Consider the following 25,065-nt stretch of genomic DNA (forward strand, 5'->3'; position numbering starts at 1 on the left):
CTTGTTCCTTAAGCTTTTGTTCTCTATATATAAACCTACGATTGAGCTTTAATAAAAATATAATCTGGATCACAATTTTTCTAGTTTTGATTTCAATTATCAATTCTTTATACAATTGGTCCTATTAATATCAATATACACAGTTAAGATATTCAAAATGTAAAAACAAACATACAGAATAAATTATATTGAATACTTCTTGGAATATAGAATAAATCATATTTTCTCGATCTCTTTGGAGAGGGGCTATTTAGACTTAGGCACTTTGGTTGCGGAGAATACTTTAACGTGATGTTTTTGTTCCTATCAAGTTGAATGTTTTTGCTTTGAAGATTGAAGTTAAAAATATTGCTTCTACATGAATGAACCTTTTTAATAGATGTTCAGATGTTGACCCAATCATTTGCACCATTTGTGATTTCTCATAACGAAATGGTGGATCTTATTTTCAGTAATTATTGGTGGGGTTTCGACACCTGAATATCAGTCGTCTCGGAGTTGTTGATTTCTCATGACTTTTCAGGTTATATTGAGTTTTTGTAACAACCAAATTTTTAGAGTAGTAAAAAATGTTGAAAACATATTTGTTTGAAAGAATCGCACACATATGTTTTTATTTATATTTTTAGTAGAAACCATAAATGTAAAGATAATGAGGTTTATGGTTGCACAATCATTTCCTTTCCGATTTGTAAAGTTTTTTGTTTATCAAACATCTTTCTATGTTTTTAGTAAATTTTGTTGTTCCAAAAAATTAAAGATAATGTCGTAGCAAGTATTCGGCGATTCAAAGATCCTCACACCAATGCAACTCTATTAATTTTCAAATGTGTCTATATCAACATTCTTTCAAAAATGGTTATTAGTGGCATGTTCACAACTATTTTATAACTATGAACGGAACTCTTAGTTATTTATAATTAAATAATTATTCAACAATACATAAACACGAAATAATTTAAATAAAAATAATTATTAAAATATAAAATAACCAAATATTTATTAATAAGTTAATTAATTTAAATATTAAACATTTAAATAGTTTAAACTTTACAAAACTTGAATTACAAAACAAACATTATATTGATAATCATTTTTTTCATTTCCAAATCGGTTTCAAATCTTTCAACCAAATCAACTTGTGGTGGACGATTTATGAGTTTATTACTATGTTTTGTATCATTGATATACTTTTAGACGGAAAATAATTTTATTTTTTGTGCATTTTATCTGCTATATGTAGTATTTTAAATTGAAAAATGATTCGTCCATAATATTTTTTCTTCATATCTAACGATTTGTGTTTTATAATGTTATACAATATATCATTTTAAAATATAAATTGTGATGAAAAATTTATGTATGATCAATCACTATCAAAATATTATGTGTTTATAAAACTATATTGGTTTATATATCTATCTTCTATAATACGTTAAACTTATATAAGTTATTGTATTTTATTACTTTGTTTTATACTATAAAATCAGTCAAAAATATTAATAAAAATATAAATTGAAATACTTTTTAGTATATGAATTCTTTTATACAACAGTTGTTTAACAATAAATAAAAAATTAATATAATGTAATATAGATTAAAATAAAAGTAATTATATTTTCTAATTTGGGACCTTAATGGCTTTGAAAGGCTTTGACCATTTGAAAAAGGAAAGTCTATGTGGATTTCAATTTGCCTTTGAAAAACCGCTAATCCGCTATGTGTATGCTCCAACGCTCATTTGTTTTTGGTGAATGTAAAATTTAACAAGACCAAAGACATATCCCTCTTTCCATCCTTCATCTTCCAATTCGGAACCCTAAAGATGTCTACGAATAAACTAGAAGGGAAAGTAGCTATCGTCACCGGCGGAGCAAGTGGCATCGGAGAAGCCACCGCTCGTTTGTTTGCAAAACAAAGTGTCCGTGGGGTGGTGATCGCTGATGTCCAAGATGAGCTCGGCAAAAACCTCTCTGCATCCATCGGCTCGGACCGTAGCACCTACATCCATTGTGACGTCTCCGACGAAACCCAAGTTAAGTCACTGGTCGACCAGACGGTGGCTAAATACGGCCAACTTGATATTATGTTTAGCAATGCCGGGATCGCTAGTAAAGGCGAGCAGACAGTCGTTGACATGGATCTGAACGAATTTGAAAAACTGTTTTCCATTAATGTTCGAGGGATGGTGTTGTGCCTGAAGTATGCCGCACGTTCTATGATTGAGAAGAAGGTGAAAGGAAACATTATTTGCACGGCTAGCGTGCTAGGACGGAGAGGCGTGCCACGACGTACGGATTATTGCATGTCGAAGCATGCAGTGGTGGGGCTGATGAAATCGGCGACCAAGCAGTTGGGGAAGTATGGAATCCGAGTGAATGCTGTGTCACCTTTTGCTGTGGCGACGCCGTTGATGTGCAACGTGCATGACAAAGGGGCAGAAGAAGTGGAGAAGATGTATGAATCGATGAGTAGCTTGAAAGATGTGGTGTTGAAAGCAGATGATATTGCCGACGCCGTGTTGTTCCTTGCCTCCCAGGAATCTAGATTTATCACTGGGGTTGATATGGCTATCGACGGCGGTTTTGATGTTTGATTCGCTTATGATGATGGTGAAACTTTAACGGATAAAATAGATATTTGAAACTGCATTTTTTAGTTAATTATCATGTGATCCAAATATATACATTAGAATCATATAATCTTTTAATGAATATTGAATGATAATAAAATAATGGGTTGTGATATATATTATCTTGACTTTTTTTTATTATATAAATTTATAATAACCGGTAAAAATGTATGTGCTTTGCAACGGGACCCATGTTTTTTTTGTATAGATTGTAGTAAACAACAATGTGCTGTACTCCAATGGTTCCCGGTTAATAATAAATAACTTACTATTCCTTTTAGTGTATCTATTTTCACTTTTTTTCCATTATGTCATTCTACTTTTTAAAGTATAATGTTGCAAAAGGAAAAAATGGGTGTACCATGCTATAATAAACAAATTAACGAAAATAGTTATTTCATGTATTTAAAAAATGCACAATATATCTTATTTTCATTTGTTTATAACAATGAGTACTCGCTGACACACATACATACACATAAATCAACACACAAACAAATAGTGAGGTGGTGTATACACACATGATCCATTATATATATATATAGATTAAAAAACTATTCCCTTATGAACAGTGCATGCAATAACTTTTATTTTTACCGTTTTCGGTTGTAAGAGTCTGCTATCTTTGCCACTATACTGTTTGCCATCTATACACGCGTATAGCACCGTTTTTTCCAATGATTTCTCTTTCATCCACCGGTAGACAGATACCCATATCGGCTCTCTCTCACCCTTATTCCCTCTCCTACCTCCGCCGATGGCTTCTCCTGTGTATTCTATCGGCTCTTCATCTTCTCTCTTATACTATGACTATCATCATCTCCACACGTCTACATGTGTTGAGTTAAAATTCTACACTAGGAGCCATCCATTTTGATTTTTCTGTATCTGCGATGTCCTCTTCGATTCATCTCTACCTGCTCCATATGTTACATACTCTGTCTGATTTCCGTTGAACCTCGCTTCCTTGATTCTGTGTCTTGCGTTTTTGGCAGGGCCAACCTAATACATGGCCGAGTTGGGCAGAGGCCCAGGGCAGCAAAGAGAAGATGGTCATAACTTTTCTCCATCATTTTAATGTATTAGGTATTCGGCCCAAATGATTTCAGCATCTATGATTGAATGTGTTGTTCACTCTCTCTAGTTCCCGTCTTCCCAGTCGTCTCCTAGAAAGATGAAAGGTCCAGATGCAGAAGACGAGGAGTTCATTGGTTTCCCCAATCGTCAATTGTTTAAGAGGCTCTTATTTAGATACATAATGGATACCCTCTCCTTCTTTCTACTACACAAGAACAATGATTTCTACAAACTCTCATCTCTTGTCTCTCGATTTCTCTAAACTCACTTTTCTTATCTTTTTTTATACCATTTCCTCTTCCGGTTTCTGTAACTATCTCAATATTTATATTCTCTCCGGTTTGGAACTCATCAGAGTTGGAATGGAAGTATTCACCTACTTAGGACGATCGTGCCTCTGTTACTATGGAATTGTCCAGTTCTCCATTGATTACATAACTTTTCAAGATGTTATGCTTTCTCATATGGTGTTACTTTTCTAGATTTGGAGTTTTACCTAGGTGTATGGTTATGTTTTCCTTGTTTTGGTCGGTTTGCATATTAAAAGTGCCTCCCTGTACATATTGAGTTTTGCCAATTTGGACAATTCTGCCCTTGTTGATAGGTGTATTTAGTTTTTGTAATCGATTTCAAGTTACCACGATTTTGGTGTCAAATAGTATTAAAGGATAGCTTGGTTGGACGATCATGCCCTTGGAGTTGATTCCCTGCAATTCTAAAATGTTTTGTTGCTGTGAACAAAATTCTTTGTTCTCAATTTTGACAGTGGATTCTAAAAGTAATTGTTTCAATTTGAGTTTTTATTATACATATATTAAGGTAGTGAAATTTTGTTTTTTAATTTTAATATTTTGTTGGCATTTTATATATTGTCATTAGGGGTAGTGTATTTATGAATGTATTAAATTTTTGTTTTCGTGCTTCACAGTTTACAATTTTGTTTGACACAACAATTTTTTTTTTCAAATAATTTACGAGAGTAACTCGAAATCTAATGAACTTGTTGAAAATACTTATCTTAACTATGATATATTAATAAAGTTTTTTATTCATTGAATGTTTTAAGGAAATGTTTTAGTGATGTTTGCAACTTTTAGTTATATGAGTATGAATTTGTTAGAAAAACATGCTAGTTGCATTTTTGTTTTATAAATCTATGTTTTATTTGGATTTAATACAAGTATTCGGCCATTATGAAGTTTTTCGCCCAAGGTAGTAAAAACCTATGGATCAGCCCTGGTCTTTCGCTACTTCCGCCAACAAAAGGAGACAAAATAGGAGGCGACACAGCGAGCAAGAAAGCCGAATTTGTGCTTCTGTCTCCCTTGCCGATTAGGGCTCCACTAATAGCATACAAAGAAGCAAAAGTCACAAATGCGGATGCTATAACCTTGCTTTCGATGACATCCTAAACATCATCCAAATAGCAATTACCTCCTTGCCTTCGATGGTTTTCTCTCGAAGGTCTGTTTGTTAAAAAAAATCATTTTATCTTATGTAAATTAGTTCAATAAATTTTTTTCCCAAATACCAGGTGGAAAATCCTCTAGAAATATTTATGCCATTAACGATACCTTCTTGACAAAGGTTGTTCAATGAGATGGAAAGTCATGAGCCTAGGGTTAAATGTTGAAACGTTTGTCTGCCATGTGTTTGTTAAAAGTTTTCACTCAACTTTTTAAAGTTTATATGTTCTATCATCTATTTCTTTATGACTAAAAGTGATCATCCAATGGGATTGGGACTGGGGTTCTCTTCCAGATGATGGTAGATAGGAAGATAAAAGCTCCAACAACGCATTTGGTCCAAGTATTAATAGTGGTTGAACTTGGTTCAATGCAGTTGAGGTTTATGGATCAAGGGTGACATGCAATGATTGTTATAATTTGCTTCACTTTTTTTTGTCAAATTTATCTCAATATGATTTCATTATGTTTTATCTCTTGTAGTGGCAATCCACCAACCAAGAAACAAATTAAGGATCCTGAAGAACAACGTGAAGGCATTCTTCTGAAGTTTTGTAATGTTGAACATGGACATGTAAGTTTCTTTTCTTTTAATCAAATCAAGCTTCATGTTCTTATTTGAAAACAAATTTACAACTGATAGAATAAAGATTCAGATAGTGATTTTCTAAAGTTTCTATATTCTTATTATCCATATCTTCTTATTTATTAATTATTCAGATAAATACACTTAGACACATTCAATGGATCTACATTTAAAGGTAGAAAAATGTTTAAAAAATATAAAGAACAAGAAACTTTATTTTGTAATGATCCTATTTAGAAAAGTAAAAAGGGCGATTCCAAAGAATGTTATTTTTGGTTTTCATTGTTTTGATTTATAAATTCAAATATATGTTGGTTTTGCTTAAAACATGAATCATCAGTTTTCATAAAACGGGGGAGCCACCATATTAAAATAAAAGCAACAATGTATAGTTAATGTTCAAATTCTTATCATAGAAACAGAGTTGACAGATTTCAAATATATCTTTTAAAAATTATAACATGTTTATTTTTTAAAATTACAACATGTTTTTATAATCGGATTTTTTTTAAAATTATATAAAAATAGAATATAAAATCATAACATGTTTTTACTACTTTTTAGTCCCTGAGTATAGCTAATCTTACCTATTTACTGTTTAATTAATGTTTTAATAAATTATTGTTTAAAACTTATAAAGATATGATTGCCTAGATTCGACTTTCCAGAAATCCATTTTTAAGGTTAGTATCATTTTTTCTAGGCTAATTTGCACAAAATGGCAACATACATTACTCAATAATTAATATCTATCCTTTGCAGTTCCATATTTAATTCAATGATCTGATCAAAGGAGCCGTAAACAGGACCTATGATGATTTAGTTCATTTTGAAATCCTCGGGAGGGTAAAATAGTCGGATTTTTAAAAATACAATGTCGTGAAAAGAACAAATGAAAATAAGATTGCTAATTTATGCATGAACCTTCATATGGATATCTCTCTCACCTATCTCATTATTTTGATGAATTTACTGTAGATATTAACGTGTGACAAACTAGAAATTTGGGCAGATGTCCTTTCGGTATTTTAACTGCTGCTAACACATGATCTAACAAAATGCATCCATTTATAAATTCAAAGATCTTATAGAATTTATAATGGGTGATAGTTTAATTTTAATCCAAAAGTTGAAGGTATCAAAATTTAATATATGGAGTTTCTTTTGTTTGAAAAATACATTCAAATATAGCATTGTACTTTCATATATACGAGACAAAAAAAAAAGCTCAAAGGAATTAGGTAAGGTTTGTATGTTGCATGATTGTATATTGTTGGTTTGCAAATGCTTCAATTAAAGTATATTCACATGAAGATATTGTTTTACATTTTTAAAACTAGTTGTCGTCTTTGGTGATCAGGCCAAAGGCAAGACAAAGAAGCTTATTTAGTGTGGAAAATGGCCTTCTTACCCCACGTTGAAGGTACATACCTCTATCGTTCTCAATGATAGCAACATACTTCTTTAACAAAAAATAGCAACATATTTGTTTTTTTTTTTTTACAATATTGTGGGTACTAATAAGGAAGTGTGAGTAGGCTGTCCTTATAAGTAACAAATTGTAAGTATGTTGGTATTATAGGTTAGTTGTACACCAGAGTTAGTTTAATCCTTCTACCGCTTTCTCGATGCTAGGTCACCCTGTTTCGTTCTTCCACCACCGCTCACATGTAAGTTTTTGCTAATGTTTTTGAGGTCATTATGAGAATGATGAATTGGATTTTTGAATACTCATTTGTATATGAAATCGCCTCTTTAATACCTATACATGCCTTTATATCTTGATATGATTTATTGAATAGGTTTGATTAGTTTATACAATCATTCTCCTGGAGACTAGGTTTAAAAACTTTCATTTACTCTCCATTTTATTCTGTAAATTTTATTTTTATGATCTTACCTGTTATCCAAATATACATGAATTATTGGTTTGGCTTTTTGTGTGATCCCACATGCTTATAGTTTTTTTTGGTTTGTAACTCTTTTAGGGGGCTAGAATTCAAATGAATGCATTTGCAGTAGCTGATGCAAATTGGAATGTTGGGGTAAATGGAATCAAGAACTGCAGATCTGTCCATTTCAAATTGTATATATTTTCAAAGTACAATATGGTTATTGGAAAAAATTGGAAGCACGTTCCTTTTTCTTGTATTTAAACGAAAACCATTATCACCCATGCAAAACATGGGCACCTACACAGGTATATATATTAAAGAAGTTAAAAGTTAGGAATAGTAAACTTGCATGTTTTTTTATCAACTTTGTCCTTCATTCTTTAGCCATTTTGACACTTTTGGTCCTTGCAATCAATTTTTTTACATTTTTTAGGAACCTTTTAATATATAAAGTTTGGCCACAAAACTTTAAGTAATTGACAACTTTGGTCACTTTTCTAAAAACTTGTTAATTCCAACCCTTTTAATTCTTTAGTCATTTTGACACTTTTGGTCCTTGTAGTCAAAACTTTTACATTTTTTCATGAATTGACAACTTTGGTCCAATTTCTAAAAACTTGCTAATTCCAACCCTTTTAATTCTTTAGCCATTTTGACACTTTTGGTCATTGTAGACAAAACTTTTACATATTTTCATAAAAACAAAAAATGGCCCGAGACTTTTTGCCATCTGTCATTTTCTTCTTTTGGTATAATTTTTCTATATCGTTCCTCATATTTAATTTTTTTGATTTTTCCTACCTTTTATCTAGCTGTCTTCGTCTGTGAAAATTAGGGGTCGAAGTATCCCACCTGCATCTTTTAACAAAAACGACAATCAAATCAAACGCACACGACCCATGCGGAGCATGAGAAACATATCTAGTTGTAAGTATCTATCTACTTTCAATTAATAATGAGCAAAAACAATTGTAAGCTATATAAAAAGAGAAATTAATTATCCTCTTACTTTTTATTCCTATTGTTCTCCTATCTATTTTAGATGGTGACAAATGTCATTAAACTTAATTTAAATTTCATTGAAATGTTAAATTTATACACTTGTAAATTGTAATCATCGTAAATACGTGGGAAGAAAAATAAGAACAAAAGATAGGAGGATATTTAATTTCTCATATAAAAAGAGAAATTAAATATCCTCCTACTTTTTATTACTATTGTAACATCCATAAAATTCAAACCAATTTAAAACTTTTTCAACCAATTAAAAACATTAATTATTACAAAATGTTTTTAAAATAGTTCATGTCAGAGTATCCCATAAATCAAAATCAAAAAATATGAGGAGTTGTACGATCACGCCTTCGCCTTCCCGCGATCATCTGGAGTACCTGAAACTAAAACTAAAACTGTAAGCCCAAAGCTTAGTGAGTTCCCCCAAAATACCCATACACATAACAATATACATATAATCACAAATAACATGCTATGGGTCCAATCAACCATCGGGTTGGAATACCCCAGACCCTCAACCATCGTGTTGGAATGCCAACATACTATGGGTCCACTCATCCTCGGGATGGAATACCCTTGGCCCACAACCATCGGGTTGGAATGCCCAGGTCTGTTGGCTCTCGCACAAAGAAGATAAGCCTCAACCACCAATCAAACACGTGCATATATATCAGATAATCACATAACAGTCTACAGACAGGCAAACCGATCTAACAAATCATAACAACATAATAACATCCTATCTACCATGATACTGATCTAACAGATCATAACAACATAATACCATCCTATCCACCAGGATACTGATCTAATAGATCATACTAGCATAACATATTAGGATAACAATCCAAAAGGGTCAGCCTTGGTGCCTTAGACCCTTGAGTATACTGAGGAAAACTCACCTCACAACTGTCATACTGTAGTGATAAGATCAAACTCTTGAATCACAACCATGAACTCCACCACCTATATTCACCATAGGACCACTTGCACAAATTCCCAATTTACTAAAATACCTTCAGAAGTCAAACTGGTCAACCTTTGGTCAAATTCAAATTCAACGGTCAAGGTTAACTGTCTATGTTGACCTAACTCGTCAAGTCCTTCTAGAACTCGAGAAATCGTGAAAACCCTAGTTGACTCGCCGAGTTTCCATACAACTTGTCGAGTCCATGCGAGTCCATAAGTCAGGAAAACCCTAACTGACTCGTCGAGTCGTCTCACTGACTCGCTGAATCCATGCATAAATCAACAACGACCAATCTTCATCGGAATTGTCGACTTGACCATGAAACTCATCGAGCCCCATCAACCCATTCCCCATTCAGCCGTTTTTAAGCTACCCCAATGCTCCAAAATGCAGATCTAACCTCCTAGGGCATGCTTTCCACGTAAAGTTGCAAACTTTATGGCTATAAGTGTTGGATTAGTGTCTAAGTCCATAACTATTTTGGTATGTACTTGACCCGATGGTGCATGGTCCTTTTGGGTTGCCTTCACCAAAGCAACTTGATAGGATGAATTATGGAGAGAAAGGATTAAATATGATTTATTAATATATTATGGGAATAATATATTAAAGGAGAAATCATATTGTTTAATTAATATTAGTCAAGAATTAATTAATAATTAGTTTTGTGACTAAAAGAGATTAATTAAACTTAAGGGACTGGAATTGTAATTATAAGATAATTGCAATTTGGGCCATGGATTGCCTTATATTATAAGGTGGACGAATTCTATGGGGGAAGCCCATATGAAATCGTCCAAGGCCTTGAGAAAAGGGCTCCATGGGTTGCTTAGGGCTTAAGCATCCAAATTAGGGTTTCCTTGTTAGATAACCCTAATAGCCTCACTATATATAGAACCCTTAAGGCTCAAAAACGTGGGGAACTTCTTTTCTAAGGTTAGAACACGTTTTGGGCAGCCTCCATCCTCTCTCCTCTTCATCCTCTTGCTTATGGTGTTTGTGAACCATTAGAGGAGTGACACTTGTGACTCTAAGCCTTCCAAAGTCAATACAAGGAGATTTGGGATTGTTATTGCTACATAACAATCAAGGTAACATTATAAACTTATTCTCATGTTAATATGATTACTTGAATGCTAGAATTAGGGTTTATAGTCTTGGATAACTTGCATGTACAATAGAGAAACCTAGATCCAAGCATTAGGGTTTGTATGAGCACATAGGATGTTCTTAGGACCAAAACCCATCAGTGGTATCAGAGCCTAGACTGGTTTCAATTGTATTTATGCATTACATGTTCAAAAAATTCGATTTTTGATATTCTAGAGGCTGGACTCGCCGAGTCCATAGCTGAACTCGCCGAGTCCATGCTGACTCGACGAGTCCATGCTTGACTCGACGAGTCAACTCGTTAGATGGGGCTATCTTCGCGATTTCTTGCTGTTTTTGCTTATGGATAGTTACCTTATCATATTAGATCAATATAAATCCGATTTTATGATATATTTGACTATATTCTTGATCTAATTGAAGATATTTATCAATTAATAAAATATTTGTTTCCTTATGTGATAATTGATTAATTATTTTGATTAAATTGGTAAATTGTTTTGCAAGAAATCATTAAATAAATCAAATATGGATAATTATGTGATTATATGTTAATTTAGATTATTTGTTATTTGATACTTGTGCTTTGAAAAGTTTCATATTTTCCCCTTTAGGTTTTATAGTTTAAATTTGAACCCAAAAGTTTTGTTGTTTTGAAATTTAAATAGTTAAAACTCTAATGTTTTGAAAAAGGTTTCAAAACTTGCCCTCAAGTTTTGGAATTTAAAATTTTGGATTAATAGTTTAATTTGATGTATATTTAAATTCTAAACCCTAATGTTTTGAAATGTTTCAAAACTTGCCCTCAAGTTTTGGAATTTAAAAGTTGATTAAAGGTTTAATTAGGAATGTTAAATTCTAAAACCCTAGTATTGTTTTGAAAAGTTCAAATCACACCCTTATGGTTTTATTAATTAATTAAGGTGTATAATTAAAAGAGGTTTAATAAATCCATAAAAAGTTTAGGTTTACAATTTAATTGAATTAAAAGTATAATTGTTAAATTAGACCACCTAGTATTTTAAAAGTGTAAAATACACCCTATACTATATATATATATATATATATATATATATAACATTAAAAGTCTAACATTATATATATGTATGAGTAAAAGTCGGTCTTACCGTTAGTAGGCCTCATTCACGAAGCTGGTCTATAAGGGGTGTTTAAAGAAATTGCCTATAAAATAGCGATTGAATGCGTATCCACTCTTACCCACCGCACTCTTGACTAGTGGAGGGTCGTTAGCCGAACGGGTAGGATAGGACGAAACCTTCAATTATAAGTATAATGAAATACAAAAGTAACTAAATATTTTACAAATTCCCAATCTTAGTTACTTAGGCAAAAGTGAATTGATGCAATTCCATGAAATTACACTTTGTGCCCTTGCGAAGACGTTAGTGGAGCGTGTGTGGTTTACCGGCACACTAAATGGTTCTAAGCAAAGGTAGCAAAGGGTGACTCAATGTTTGTCATAGTTCGGTGGAGCGTGTGTGGTTTACCGGCACATCGAATGGGTGACTGTAACATGTGGGGGCACCATGTAGTTTGCATGGTTATTCACACCCGCTTTGTGATCCTCGGCATCTCAGTCACAAACAAGAGGGGCATATCGAGATTTAAACATGCCATTGAAAGTTCAATGAATCTTAAAGGATCTAGGAGTTTTCATAGATTTAAAACTTAAATTCTTTTTCGTTTTTCGTGGTGGAAATTAGTGAATTGTCATTCACTTACCTTCAAATATTCTGCAATTAGGGTTACGGCATCCCTCTCCCGAGTTGTAGAATATTGTGTTGGGTCCTAGCCTTAGTATTTCATTTGGGTGATTTACTAAGGACTCAATCTATCAACTAACTTGAATTCGTTTTTCTCCCGTTTTGTAGATGTCAAGGTTCGACAACTATGGTCTTCCCAAATCCCGTGGAACAAGCTTTCCACATGTAGATGATATTCCACGATTCGATCGAGAAACAAGAGATCATGCTTCACTTCCTCCACCTCCTCCAATTATTCTCCCTAACCCACAAGTTCAAAGGCTTGAAAAGTTCAAGATCACTCAAGCCCTTTTGGCAAGTAAACACAAAGAAGGTGTGTGCACACGTCCTAGGGATGAAGTCACACATTGATAGGTTAAGAATGTTGGGATCCGTTGTTGGTGAGGAGATGGCTGTTGATTGGGTTTTTCAGTCACTTCCTAACTCGTATAGTGAGTTCGTAAGAGAGTACTATATGATGAACAACGACGTGACCCTTATAGATCTCACCTATATGCTTATTGCTGCTGAATTAGCAATGGTTTGGCGGAATAGAAAAGCAAAGTTGATTGGTGAATCTGCCTTCAAGACCTCTATGGATATAAACAATGGCAACGAAAGACATGCTATGATCGAAAAGTTTGATAATAAGAGAAAGGCAATGTCTGAAGTAGTTCCATGTCATGTTCCAAAGGAGTCAATTTGCTTTTATTGCCAAGAGAAGGGGCATTGGAGACGAAGCTGTCCTATTCACCTAAGAGATCTAAGAGATGGGAGAGTCAAAACGTATGGCTCTGCTTTAGGTAAAATCCATTGACTAACTCTTTTAAGCTCCTATTCTAGATTCTTAATACATAATGTGATAAGATTACAATTGATGTTTTGTAGAATCAAAGAAAAGAGAGGAAGCTTAAGGGAAGAAGTGAGCAAAATCTAACCGTGAAGAAATGGATTTCGATCGCATTACTTGAAGATTAGATTTTGAGCTACTACTTAGATTTAGAATTAGAAATATGTATTAGCATAGTTTTTCAATGAATTGCATTGTAAGGACAAATTTTTTCCGCAATAAAATAAATTTTGATTTTATATTATTTATTTATCCTTGCAATGGCGTATATGAAAAATTGATGTTTGGATGTTTCTATTATTAGCAATAATGGATTCGATTCTTAGTTATGAAAATGTCGAAAATTTACCAAATAGGGAGAGTTTCTCATCACCCAAGTTTCAATTGGACAGAAACTTGGGATCATGCAACTTGGTTGCACGATGAATGAGAAATTTCATATTTGGAAATTAGACTAATTCGTTGACAAAGTGTCAAGTGAACGACTAGGAGATCGAGTACACAAAGTTGCGTATTGATCAAGTCCACCATAAGAGTAACAAAGATATTCGTCATGATTTACTAAAGGCTTAGTAAATATGATTATACTTATAAGATTAAGTGTAATTCTGAATTGATTCAAAAGGTTTAAATCAATAGCAGAACGAATAAGAAGAATCAAGTAGGCAGAAAGATAAAAGTTTCTCCATTCTAAGAAGAAGGGAGAGCACCTTTATGCTTTATGATGAGTCTTAATGATTAAGAACCATATCTCAATTAATCCTCTAAGTGAGTCTTAGTACAATGTATGTTTAAGAAGAGGAATCAAGAATTGAAGAAATGGTTAAATCAAGAGGTCAATCATACTTCGTTCCAAGACAAGTCTAAGAGTTAAGATTGTGACATTGAGTGATAAGTGTTAAGAAGGTTTATAGCATTCATCAAATGTGGAAAGTTGTGATGTCTTGGATAAGAGAAAGACCAACTAGGACCAATTTATGAAGTGTTTTGATAAAAACTACACTAACTCTTGAATATTTGTTTGTCAAGAAATGTTTATTGACAAGAGAATCTTATATGTCAGGAAGTCAGTGGGAGTCCTAATGATCTTGAAAGGTTTCGAGAAAAAATCAAAAATAAACCTCATCGGTCATCACTAGCACACGAGTTGAGGTTTATAACCTATCGTGTTGACATTATTTTGTTTCTATTCCAATTAAGTTAATTATGCATGTGAGTTCTATGAATTCTCATTTTGAACGCATAAAAGGCAAGGCACCTTGATTAATGAAAGGTACATTGATAGGAAAAGGTGAGCTGCTTAACTACTTGGAAGACGTCGTGGGCAACTGTGCTACCATAAGGCAAGAAATCAAGATTAAGAAAGTTCGGTCCATATGAGTTTGAATTTGTTGTAAACTTTGGTTTTAACAAATTCACATGGATAGGAACACATACACCGTTTAAATCTAAGTTTCATAAGATTTCCTCCTTCATGAAAATGATTGTGAGGAAATGCTTCCACTAAGAAAGATTTTAAGAAGATAGTAATTGTAAAATTGCATTCTCAAATTCGATTATGGTTACGGTATCCCTTTCCATCATTTGAATTGTGAGGTTTGGCAATTAGTCTTAATTGTTTAGACACACATATGAACTATCCAAGGCAAAGGTGTATAAGTTTAAGAGGCCTTGATAAAAGATTATCAAAGCATTAAGTATTAGAAACATGGACTAAAGAAATTCAATAAGTACTGTTTTTCTGAAAGTTAAGATGTTTATGAATACATGTCAAAGCTAGTGGGAGCATAAGTGTTATGTTTTATAATAATCATCATGATAGTGGGAGCATAAATGTTATGATTGTATGATTATTAAGGCACATATTGCAAGTTGGCAATATTAATTATAGAAAAACAAGAGTTATACCTTGCAAAGTCGTAAGTGTTGTAAAGTTGTTTTGCTATAATTAAGGGAGAGAATATTATGCTTCATTTCAAATCTAAATGATTAGGTTGAGAAATGTTAATAAATTTAGTCAAAGGTACATAGTGTGTTTTTAAAATTTCGGTTATGATTACGGCATTCCTCTTCACAATTCGAATTTTGAGAACATAGCAAATAAAACATTATGCGTCGTGTCCCATACGCTTCGGGTATAGGATCGATTGCAAATGCTTTAATGTTTGACCATTCTAAAATTTTCCAAATGTCTAGCGCATTTAGAGGGAAAAGGGACTAGAATCGGTTTTGACTAAGATAATTAAACAACTATCAAAGGACAATCCAAAGTTCGACGAGGATTGGTTGCTTGTGAGTAGTTGGAAGCATGGTATTGGATGGACCATATCGACATTATTATGAATAGAAAAGATTCTATTAAGAATGAGTTGTCATATGGAAAATGTGGAAATGTTTCCATATTGGATGGACCATATCGACATCATTATGAATAGATAAGATTCTATTGAGAATGAGTTGTCATATGGAAAATATGGAAATGTATCCATATTGGGAATTGAATATTGACAATCTATGACTACATTAGAAACTTTTATGCAAAAGGATGTTAAAAGGAATGTACTTTGAGTGAGAGACATCACATCTAAGAAATTGTATTGTAACAATCCCCAATAGAGGACTTTGTAATATCATTGGCAATAGTCTTTGTGACTTTGGTGCAGTGACGCTACGAAAGGATAGTTGCATAGAATGTTAGAATCTAGCGTATTCTATAAGTAGCAAGAATTTGATATTCTTTCACTTATGAAAAAGGATTTGGAGTTGTGAAATGAGTATGGTTGGAAATGTGTTCAATTGATCTATTTCACAAAGTAAGAACCATAGGTAAACATTGTGTGCATGCTAAGAGCATGGGACAAGTGTAATAATTCAAGTAAGAAGTTGATTAACCGAAACGAAAAATGATGAGTAATCAATATGGTGATAAATAAAAGGTGTTTTATTTATGCTCAAAGGTTTGGGGCCATATGGGATTAGTCTTATTCTTGTGTTTAACATTTGCATGTTTTGACTTCCTGAATAATTTAATTGGTTAAGAACAGTCAAATTATTCAAACGGACCACAGTCGTTCATATGTTGGAAGCAGATATGAAAGAAGACTGTCGTGAATTGGTGTGTGGATTGTCTAAAGAGCATTAGACATAAGCAAATGTTTACTGCAACGTTCATGAGTGCTTACGAATATGATTTGAGCATTGGATTAAACCCACGCTCACTTGGATCACTCCATGGATTGTATCACGAGTGATTGGTGAGACGATAACATCTTATATTCTTGAAACCGAGATGTGTGAGTTGTATCTTGCAAATCGGTTGCACATTGATAATATGTAAACGCACTAGTAACTTGGTGTTATAAAACATATTGTTGTGTGTGATTCGGTGAGTAAGTGCAAGAAAGCATTGTATCAAAGTTTATCCGTTCCTTTTATTCAAAGTAGAATAAAAGCGATATCTTTGGGCCCCTCGATGATTTAGTGATGACAAACGTAAATGCTCGGCCGGGCTAGGGCTAATTTGATTTGTTCAATTAGTCAGTCGTCATAAATCGGAATTCGAGATATAGTACAAAGAGAATGATTTGAAATCATATTCATATGATATCTAGAATGGAGGAATATATGACCCCTTATCTAAAGGACACGCGTATCTGATAGGATCAGAGTTGACAGCGGCTTTGGAAAGCTACGATTGCAGATCAAGATCTGAAGTCATACGCATAATAGTTATTAGATTTATCCAAGTGAGAGACTGTTGGATTAGTGTCTAAGTCCATAACTATTTTGGTATGTACTTGACCCGATGGTGCATGGTCCTTTTGGGTTGCCTTCACCAAAGCAACTTGATAGGATGAATTATGGAGAGAAAGGATTAAATATGATTTATTAATATATTATGGGAATAATATATTAAAGGAGAAATCATATTGTTTAATTAATATTAGTTAAGAATTACTTAGTAATTAGTTTTGTGACTAAAAGAGATTAATTAAACTTAAGGGATTGGAATTGTAATTATAAGATAATTGCAATTTGGGCCATGGACTGCCTTATATTATAAGGTGGACGAATTCTATGGGGGAAGCCCATATGAAATCGTCCAAGGCCTTGTGAAAAGTAAGACTGTTCACTATTCGAATAAAACCGAATTATCCAATTGGACAATTTGGATTGGACAATTTGGTTCGGATATTTGGATTTTTGGATTGGTTTTCAACAAAACCGAATTATTATTTTGGATTTCGGATTGGTTTTGGTTTATAAAATAAGAACCGAATAGTCCAAAAAAACCGAATAAACATTTCTTATTTATCTATTTATAATATATATCTATAGTTTTTTATTAATTTTGTAATTTATTTTTTCAAATAGGAACGTTTCACCCAATAAAAAAACATTAATATGCATTTTCACTCAAAAGTTTTCTATCTATAAAATATTTAACTATAATATATCTTCTTATTAGTTGTTTATTAATTTCAAATCACAATTAAGTAATTTGTTTTTGATTCTTGTGTAAAGTTTAGTAATCTTATAATTATTTTTCATGTTAAAATGTTTCGGTTTTTGAAAACCGAATTATAAAAACCGATCCAACCGAATTGTAATTGGATTGGATCAGATTGGATTTAAATTTAGTTTGGACTATTCGGATCCATGTTTTGAAAACCGAAATCAATTTGGATTCACTTGATTGGATTGGATCAAACCGATCCATCCAAACGAACACCCTTAGAGAAAAGGGCTCCATGGGTTGCTTAGGGCTTAAGCATCCAAATTAGGGTTTCCTTGTTAGATAACCCTAATAGCCTCACTATATATAGAACCCTTAAGGCTCAAAAACGTGGGGAACTTCTTTTCTAAGGTTAGAACACGTTTTGGGCAGCCTCCATCCTCTCTCCTCTTCATCCTCTTGCTTATGGTGTTTGTGAACCATTAGAGGAGTGACACTTGTGACTCTAAGCCTTCCAAAGTCAATACAAGGAGATTTAGGATTGTTATTGCTACATAACAATCAAGGTAACATTATAAACTTATTCTCATGTTAATATGACTACTTGAATGCTAGAATTAGGGTTTATAGTCTTGGATAACTTGCATGTACAATAGAGAAACCTAGATCCACGCATTAGGGTTTGTATGAGCACATAGGATGTTCTTAGGACCAAAACCCATCAATAAGGACTTAGAGAAGTCCAGATCTGAAGTTACAACTTCATATCATGACCAATACCCGAAATGGTTCACATATATGAAAATTTTCCCTAAACTTAAGCATGTAGAGATCTAACTAGAGGGAAGTCAAGGTAACGACTTGTTACCTTCAAAATGATGCCAAGATGAAGTAAAGTCAGATCCTCAAGCTTTTCTTTGCTCTAAGCTACTTAGACTTCAAGCCTTCTTCACAAAAACCACTTTCCAAGCTTTTTCATACACACAAATGTAGGGTATTCGAGATTTGGGTTTTCTAGACTCAAGGGGCACAGTAAGGGAGGTTGATGACCCTTTAAATAGGGTGCAGAACCCCCAAAATTAGGGTTTCTTTTTCCAGCTCCTAGTCGTCGAGTCAGGGTACTCCAACTCGCCAAGTAGGTACAATAATCCACGCGGTCTAACCCGCCTTACACGATGAGTTAGGACAACCAAATCGTCGAGTAGGTCCATAAACATGTATACAAGGTTTTACAACTTATACTTGACAGTCGGGGTGTTACAATTCTCCCCCATTTGAACTAGACTTCATCCTCGAAGTCTGCTGCAACACAATTCTGGATAGTGCTCTCGCATCTTTGCCTCCGGCTGCCACATCCACTTGGATCCCCTCCTGTGCTCCCACTGTATCTTTACCAAAGATACTTCCTTGTTCTGTAGAACCTTTACCTTCCTCTCAAGAAAGGCCACCATCCTCTCCACGTAATTCAGGCGCTTATCAACCTGAATATCATCTAACAATACTACCGCCTCCTCATCTGGTATACACTTTTCGCAACTGCGAAACGTGAAAAGTGTTGTGAATCTGACTGAGCTTCTCTGGGAGGTCCAGTCTATACGCCACCTTGCCAACCCTGGCAATGATCTTGAATGGCCCTATGTATCGGAAACCCAATTTCCCCCTCTTCCAGAAGCGAATCACACCCTTCCAGGGTGAGACCTTCTGTAACGACCCAATTTTCACGACCAAAAATTTCGTTTTAAAAGAACATTACTTTTAGAAAATATAAAAGGCTAAAACATTGTCTGATCAAAATATCACACCAGTGAATCATGTCTAAAAGTCAATTCATACATTCAATTAAAATATCAGAGTACGAATCCCAGAAAAGCTCGTAAATGCGGAAACCGGAGAGTGTGTGCGTGACGTGCTGCTACCGCGCCGGCTCCTTTCCCCTAGCAGAGGAGATACCTGAAACCAAAACTGAAAACTGTAAGCACAAAGCTTAGTGAGTTCCCCCATAATACCACATACCATGCAACAAGTAACAGCCACTATTCAGCTAGGAGTTACGGGCCTCGCCCACACTCGGGAAGATACGGGCCCTGCCCACACTTCGCTAGCCGGGAGATACGGGCCTCGCCCACACTCGTGAAGATACGGGCCCTGCCCACACTTCGCTATCTGGGAGATACGGGCCTAGCCCACACTCCGACCTTGGCGAGATACGGGCCCTGCCCACACTCAACCACTATCCCATAACATACAAGTATCACGCAGACAACAAGTATAAGCAATACTATCTTATTAACACATATACCGTACTTAACTACAACAGAGATACGGGCTCGGCCCACACTCTGGTACTAGCATCTCGTTTACACGGGTCGGCCCTGGTGCCCTAGACCCGTTCCTACTGGGAAGGATACTCACCTCGAAATAGCTGCTGGTCTGCGTGGGAACTGATCACCTACTACTGCTGCTGCTGCTCCGGAAACCCTCCGGCTGCAATTCCCACAATATACTCAATCAAACACTGCTCACTGACCTTTGGGTAAAATGACCATTTTACCCCTGACCTTGCCCCAAGTCAAAGTCAGAGTCAACTTTCAGTTGACCTCGACTCGCCGAGTAGGCTTTCCGACTCGCCGAGTCCCTACACAAACGACTGCCCTGAATCCCGATCCTACCCGTCGAGTTAGGCGACGACTCGACGGGTTCGCCTTCAAGACCAATACTCAAGTCCTTCATCCTACTCGCCGAGTTGTATGAACAACTCGTCGAGTCCATCTTCATCCAATGAACACTTTATGCTAAGACTCGCCGAGTTGTATGAACAACTCGCCGAGTCTGTTCTTGAGCTATGAAGATTGCCTTGGACTCGCCGAGTCAGGGCATTGACTCGCCGAGTCCTAACATGGGTGAGTTCAGCTCCCAACTCACCGAGTCACCCCCTGTGACTCAAGGCTCAACTCGACACATGAAGAAGGGACCAATTCGGTGACTCGCGACCAGACTCGCCGAGTCACCTATGCGACTCGCCGAGTCGTCGCCATGCACTCCTTAAATATACCGATTTGCTTGATTCCAGTCCATGCCATTCGTAGATCTGGACTCCTAGGACACGAATCACACGTAAAGTTTCCAACTTTACGTGTGGATATTCACCAATATGGATTATTGGGCTCAAAATGTCTCAAAAGGGGTAGATCTAGGGCTAACAAGCCACATGGGGCCAAAAAGCTAACAGATCTGAGCTCCTGGAGCTCAATCTTGCATAGATCCTAAGGTCCAACGCCTTATTACGACATATAATGCACATGCAAACTTGGGGAAATGACCAAGAAGGACCCAAATGAAGTTTTAAGCATAAAATCAAGGGGAAAACGGGTTATACCTCAAGGGAACTGCTGGAAGGACACAAATAATGCTTGGATGGCTTCCTATCTCCTGGATCTACTTCCTTCCTTCCTTCAAGGCCTTCAAAATACACAACAAAACCTCAATCTTCAAAGAACAAGCACAAACGAGGGTTGGGGAGCTCTGGGGAGAGAATGGGGGCTGGCCTTGGGCAGATAAGCTGCTTAAATAGGGTGCAAACCCCTGAAACTTAGGGTTTCATCCAACAGCTGTGACTCGCCGAGTCCAGGATATGGACTCGCCGAGTCAGCAACTTAAACGTGTCCCGGGTCCCGCATCCACTCGGCGAGTCGGACCTATGACTCGCCGAGTCCAAGGCTAAAAGAAAGGAAATACTCAAATAACATTTACGTACCAGGAACCGGGTGCTACACCTTCAGGAGTACCATGTCACCCACATAGAATTCCAGCTCAGACTGGCATCTGTCCGCGTAACTCTTCTGCCGACTCTAAGCGGTCTGCAGCCGCTGTCTGATCTGTTGAATCCTCTCGATAGTCTGCAGAACTACCTCTATCCGTCCCATCACCCTGTGACCAATCTCACACCAACAAACTGGGGTGCGACATCTCCGTCCATACAACAACTCATATAGTGGAGCACCGATATTGGAATGAAAGTTGTTGTTGTAGGAGAACTCTATAAGGGGTAGGTGGGAGTCCCAACTCCCACCGAAGTCAATAACGCATGCTCTCATCATATCCTCAAGAGTCTGTATGGTCTGCTCACTCTGGTTGTTTGTCTGTGGATGATAGGTTGTACTGAAATGCATCCGCATGCCCAGTTCCTCATGGAACTTCTGCCAGAAACAGGAGGTGAACCGAACATCGCAGTCTGAGACAATAGTGACCGACACCCTATGGCGAGCAACAATCTCGCAGATATACAAGTCGGCCAGCTTCTCGGCCGATGAACTCTCCCGTATCGCTAGAAAGTGGGCGCTCTTGGTCAATCGATTCACGATGACCCAAAATAATGTCGAAGCCCTTTGCCGTCCACGACAGCTTGGTGATAAAATCCATCATGATATGCTCCCATTTCCACATGGGAACCTCTAGAGGCTGCAGCTTGCCATGCGACCTCTGGTGCTCGGCCTTGACCATCCTGTAGGTTAGGTACCTCTCCACGTACCATGCGATTTCTCACTTCATGCATGACAACCAATGATAAAAACAAAAAATACCCTCGAAACCCGAACAAGTACTATGACTTTCACAAGAAGTTGGGTCACGCGACGGAGGATTGTGGGAGTTTAAAAAGAGAAAAAGAGAAAAAAGCGATCGCTAAGAGTTGACAAGTGACAATAAAGAGAGACGATACACCAAAGTATGACGTTGAAATTGCCATGGTGTAAGGCGATGAAGATCTTGACGACAAGTTAATACGGAAGCAAAATGTAACTAGCATTGAGTTCGGCCTTCATGATCCAATACCTTTCGATCATAAAGGGACAGAGCCTCTGATAACTAAAGCAACAATAGGAAGAACGTTGATTAGAAGGGTGTACGTGGATAACAGAAGTGCTATCAATGTAATGTACGAACATTGCTTAAAAGGACTACCTCCGGATATCCAAAGATACCTCAAGCCTACCACAGGTGCAGTGGTAGGATTCGCGGGCCAATCTGTATGGCCGAGAGGGAAAATCTTGCTACCTTTCACATTGCAGGACTATCGAGGCAACATTCGGAAAACCATATTAACGTAATTTGTAGTGGTACAAGCACCCTCTCCCTATAACATACTCTTGGGAAGAACCGGCTTGTGGAAGCTTCAAGAAGTTTCATCCACAGTGCATGGTTTACTCAAATTCCCTACTGAAGAAGGGGTGGCGATAGTTCAAAACACCACCCCAGGACCTCCTGAGCATAGCCATCTTGTATAACCGGAGCAAGCTGAGCCCATGGAAGAAGAAGGAGTTTCTTCAGTAGACAGCGAGGAGGTAATTGTCAATAAAAGCCACAAGGATCATACAATCAAAGTATGGGTCAAGCTCCATAGGGGGTTGTGAGAAGGATTAATGACAATATTATGAAAATACCAAGATATGTTTGCATGGACAACCGCAGATATGACAAGTATCCCAAGGTCAATAATAGAGCATCATTTGAATATCGATTCCTCACGCACACCAGTAAAACAAAAGAAGCGTATCATGGCCAAAGAAAGAAAAGAAATCATCAACAAGGAAGTCGAAGATTTTGTAAGACTCGGAGTCATGAGAGCCACACAATTCCCAAAGTGGATCGCCAATCCGGTGCTAGTAAAGAAAGCGAACGAAACGATGAGAATGTGTGTTGATTTCACCGATCTCAGTAAAGCTTGCCCAAAAGACAATTACCCCCTTCTAGAAATTGATAACATATATAATAACAGCATGTCAGGTCCAATCAACCATCGGTTTGGAATACCCCAGGCCCAATCAACCACCGGGTTGGAATGTCAATATACTATGAGTCCAGTCAACCATCGGGTTGGAATACCAATCTACAACGGGTCCTGTCATCCTCAGGATGGAATACCCTCGAGCCCAATCAACCATCATGTTGGTATGCCCCCGGCCTGTTGGTTTACGCACAAAGTAGTAAAGCCTCAACTATCGACCAAATATGTGCACATATAACATATAACATATAATGTAACGTCCCAAAAATATGATCTAAAATTTTCATTTTTAATTCAAAGAAAACAATATACCAAAAATATTATCCATACAACTCAAAAGAAAATAAGTATATCATCATCATAATTGCAACACCCATAAAATTCATGAAAAATTTTAAACTTTTAAAAACAAACAACAACCATCATTGTTTACAAATTGTTTTCAAAATAAGTTTCACATCAGAGAAATCCCAAAATCGTAAATCAAAATATGAGGAGGCGCACGATCACGCTTTCGCCTTCCCGCGATCCTCTGAAGTACCTGAAACATAATCCAAAACTGTAAGCCCAAAGCTTAGCGAGTTCCCCCAAAATACCAATACATAACAAATAGCAAAAATATAATAACAACATATTATGGGCCCAATAAACCATTGGGTTGGAATACCGCAGGCCCCTCAACCATCGGGTTCGAATGCTCACATAATATGGGTCTAATCAATCATCGGGTTGGAATACCCCAGGCCCCTCAACCATCGGGTTAGAATGCCAACATACTATGGGTCCGATCATCCTCAAGATGGAATACCCTAGGCCCACAACCATCGGGTTGGAATGCCCCGGCCCGTTGGCTTATGCACAAAGTGGCGAAGCCTCAGCCACCAACCAATCATGTGCACACATAACAGATAATCATATAACAGTCTATAACCAGTCAAACAGATCCAACAGACCACTAAGCATAGCATTATCCTATCTACCATGATGCTGATCTAACAGATCATAACAACATAGCAACATGCATAACATAATATCAATCCACTGAGCCGACATTGGTGCCTTTGACCCACAAGTATAGTGAGGAAAACTCACCTCACAAATAACACTGACTGATAAGATCCAACTCTCAAATCTCATCCCCTGACTCAAATGCATACAACCACCATGTGACCATTTCCTTCAAAACTCCGAAATACCCAAAATGCCCTCAAAATTCAAACTTGCTCAACCATGGTCAAAGTCAAAGTCAACAGTCAAGGTCAACATTCCATGTTGACCCAACTTGTCGAGTGCACCTATCAACTCATCAAGCTCCTTTAGTATTCAGAAAGTCAAGAAAAACCCCAGCCAACTCGCCGAGTTGGCTGGAAAACTCGTCGAGTTTAACCCTCTTACTCATTCAGTCCTTTTTTCATTAAGTCCAACATTTCAAGATGTAGATCTAGCACCCAAGAGCTGGAAAGT

At 36.3% G+C, this 25,065-nt stretch overlaps 1 protein-coding gene across 1 annotated transcript; it reads left to right on the forward strand.

Moving 5' to 3' along the window:
- The first annotated feature begins 1,825 nt into the window (after nucleotides 1–1,825).
- On the forward strand, nucleotides 1,826–2,723 carry LOC111916711 ((-)-isopiperitenol/(-)-carveol dehydrogenase, mitochondrial). The gene has a single exon (XM_023912376.3). The coding sequence runs from the start codon at nucleotides 1,826–1,828 to the stop codon at nucleotides 2,594–2,596; it is 771 nt and encodes a 256-aa protein (XP_023768144.2). The 3' UTR covers nucleotides 2,597–2,723.
- Nucleotides 2,724–25,065: the final 22,342 nt, after the last annotated feature.

Source organism: Lactuca sativa, chromosome 1, assembly GCF_002870075.4.
Source record: "Lactuca sativa cultivar Salinas chromosome 1, Lsat_Salinas_v11, whole genome shotgun sequence".
Taxonomy (NCBI): Eukaryota; Viridiplantae; Streptophyta; class Magnoliopsida; order Asterales; family Asteraceae; genus Lactuca; species Lactuca sativa.